The 546-nt window shown below is 59.3% G+C and overlaps 1 protein-coding gene across 1 annotated transcript in view; it reads right to left on the minus strand.

The window, feature by feature from the left end:
- L3HYPDH (trans-L-3-hydroxyproline dehydratase) overlaps window positions 1–411 on the minus strand; it is a gene marked incomplete at its 5' end in the record, with an annotated part of 2,723 nt that extends 2,312 nt beyond the window's left edge. The window contains 3 exon segments of the mRNA XM_010163065.1: window positions 3–125; window positions 250–379; window positions 381–411. Of these exon segments, the coding sequence (XP_010161367.1) occupies window positions 3–125; window positions 250–379; window positions 381–411 (284 nt within the window).
- Window positions 412–546: the final 135 nt, after the last annotated feature.

Here is a 546-nt window from a genome sequence, read left to right on the forward strand (position 1 = left end):
ACCTGTTCATCTGCAAACACACAGATGTTGGTGGTGGGCTCCTCACTAAAGGCATCTTTCCCGTCTGTCAGTATGGTGCCGTAGAGGAAAGCCAGGTCTTCGCTTTCAGGGTGATGAAGCTTGAACTGGGAACAGCACAGGCAGGTTCACCGACGCACGCAGCAGCTGGGCAGTCAGCAGCACAGCTTCCTCGAGAGACCCAAGGGGACGGGGCCGCACTGCTGTGTGTCCACCTCTGCTCCTCCATACCTGCTTCTTCACCGCTTCCGTCACCGCGCTCGCTGCATCGACGAGGTCTCTGGTCTTTGAAGAGCACACATCGAGGCCCAGCTGCTCAGCGCTTAGAAAGGCGTAGAAAGTACCACCGTAGGCCCGCCCCCTTCCCATGACCAGGGACGTCGATGGCCAAGTCTGGGCAGAGAAAGGGAGACAGTGAGGAGGGGAAGCCACGCTGAGCCACGGGCTTCCATGCAGAGCAAGGGAACCGAGCTGCATGCAAGGAGATGGGGACAACGAGGCAAGCGCTCCCTGACACAGAGCTGCATG

The sequence above is a fragment of the Antrostomus carolinensis genome, unplaced genomic scaffold, assembly GCF_000700745.2.
Source record: "Antrostomus carolinensis isolate BGI_N321 unplaced genomic scaffold, ASM70074v2 scaffold13432, whole genome shotgun sequence".
Lineage (NCBI taxonomy): Eukaryota > Metazoa > Chordata > Aves > Caprimulgiformes > Caprimulgidae > Antrostomus > Antrostomus carolinensis.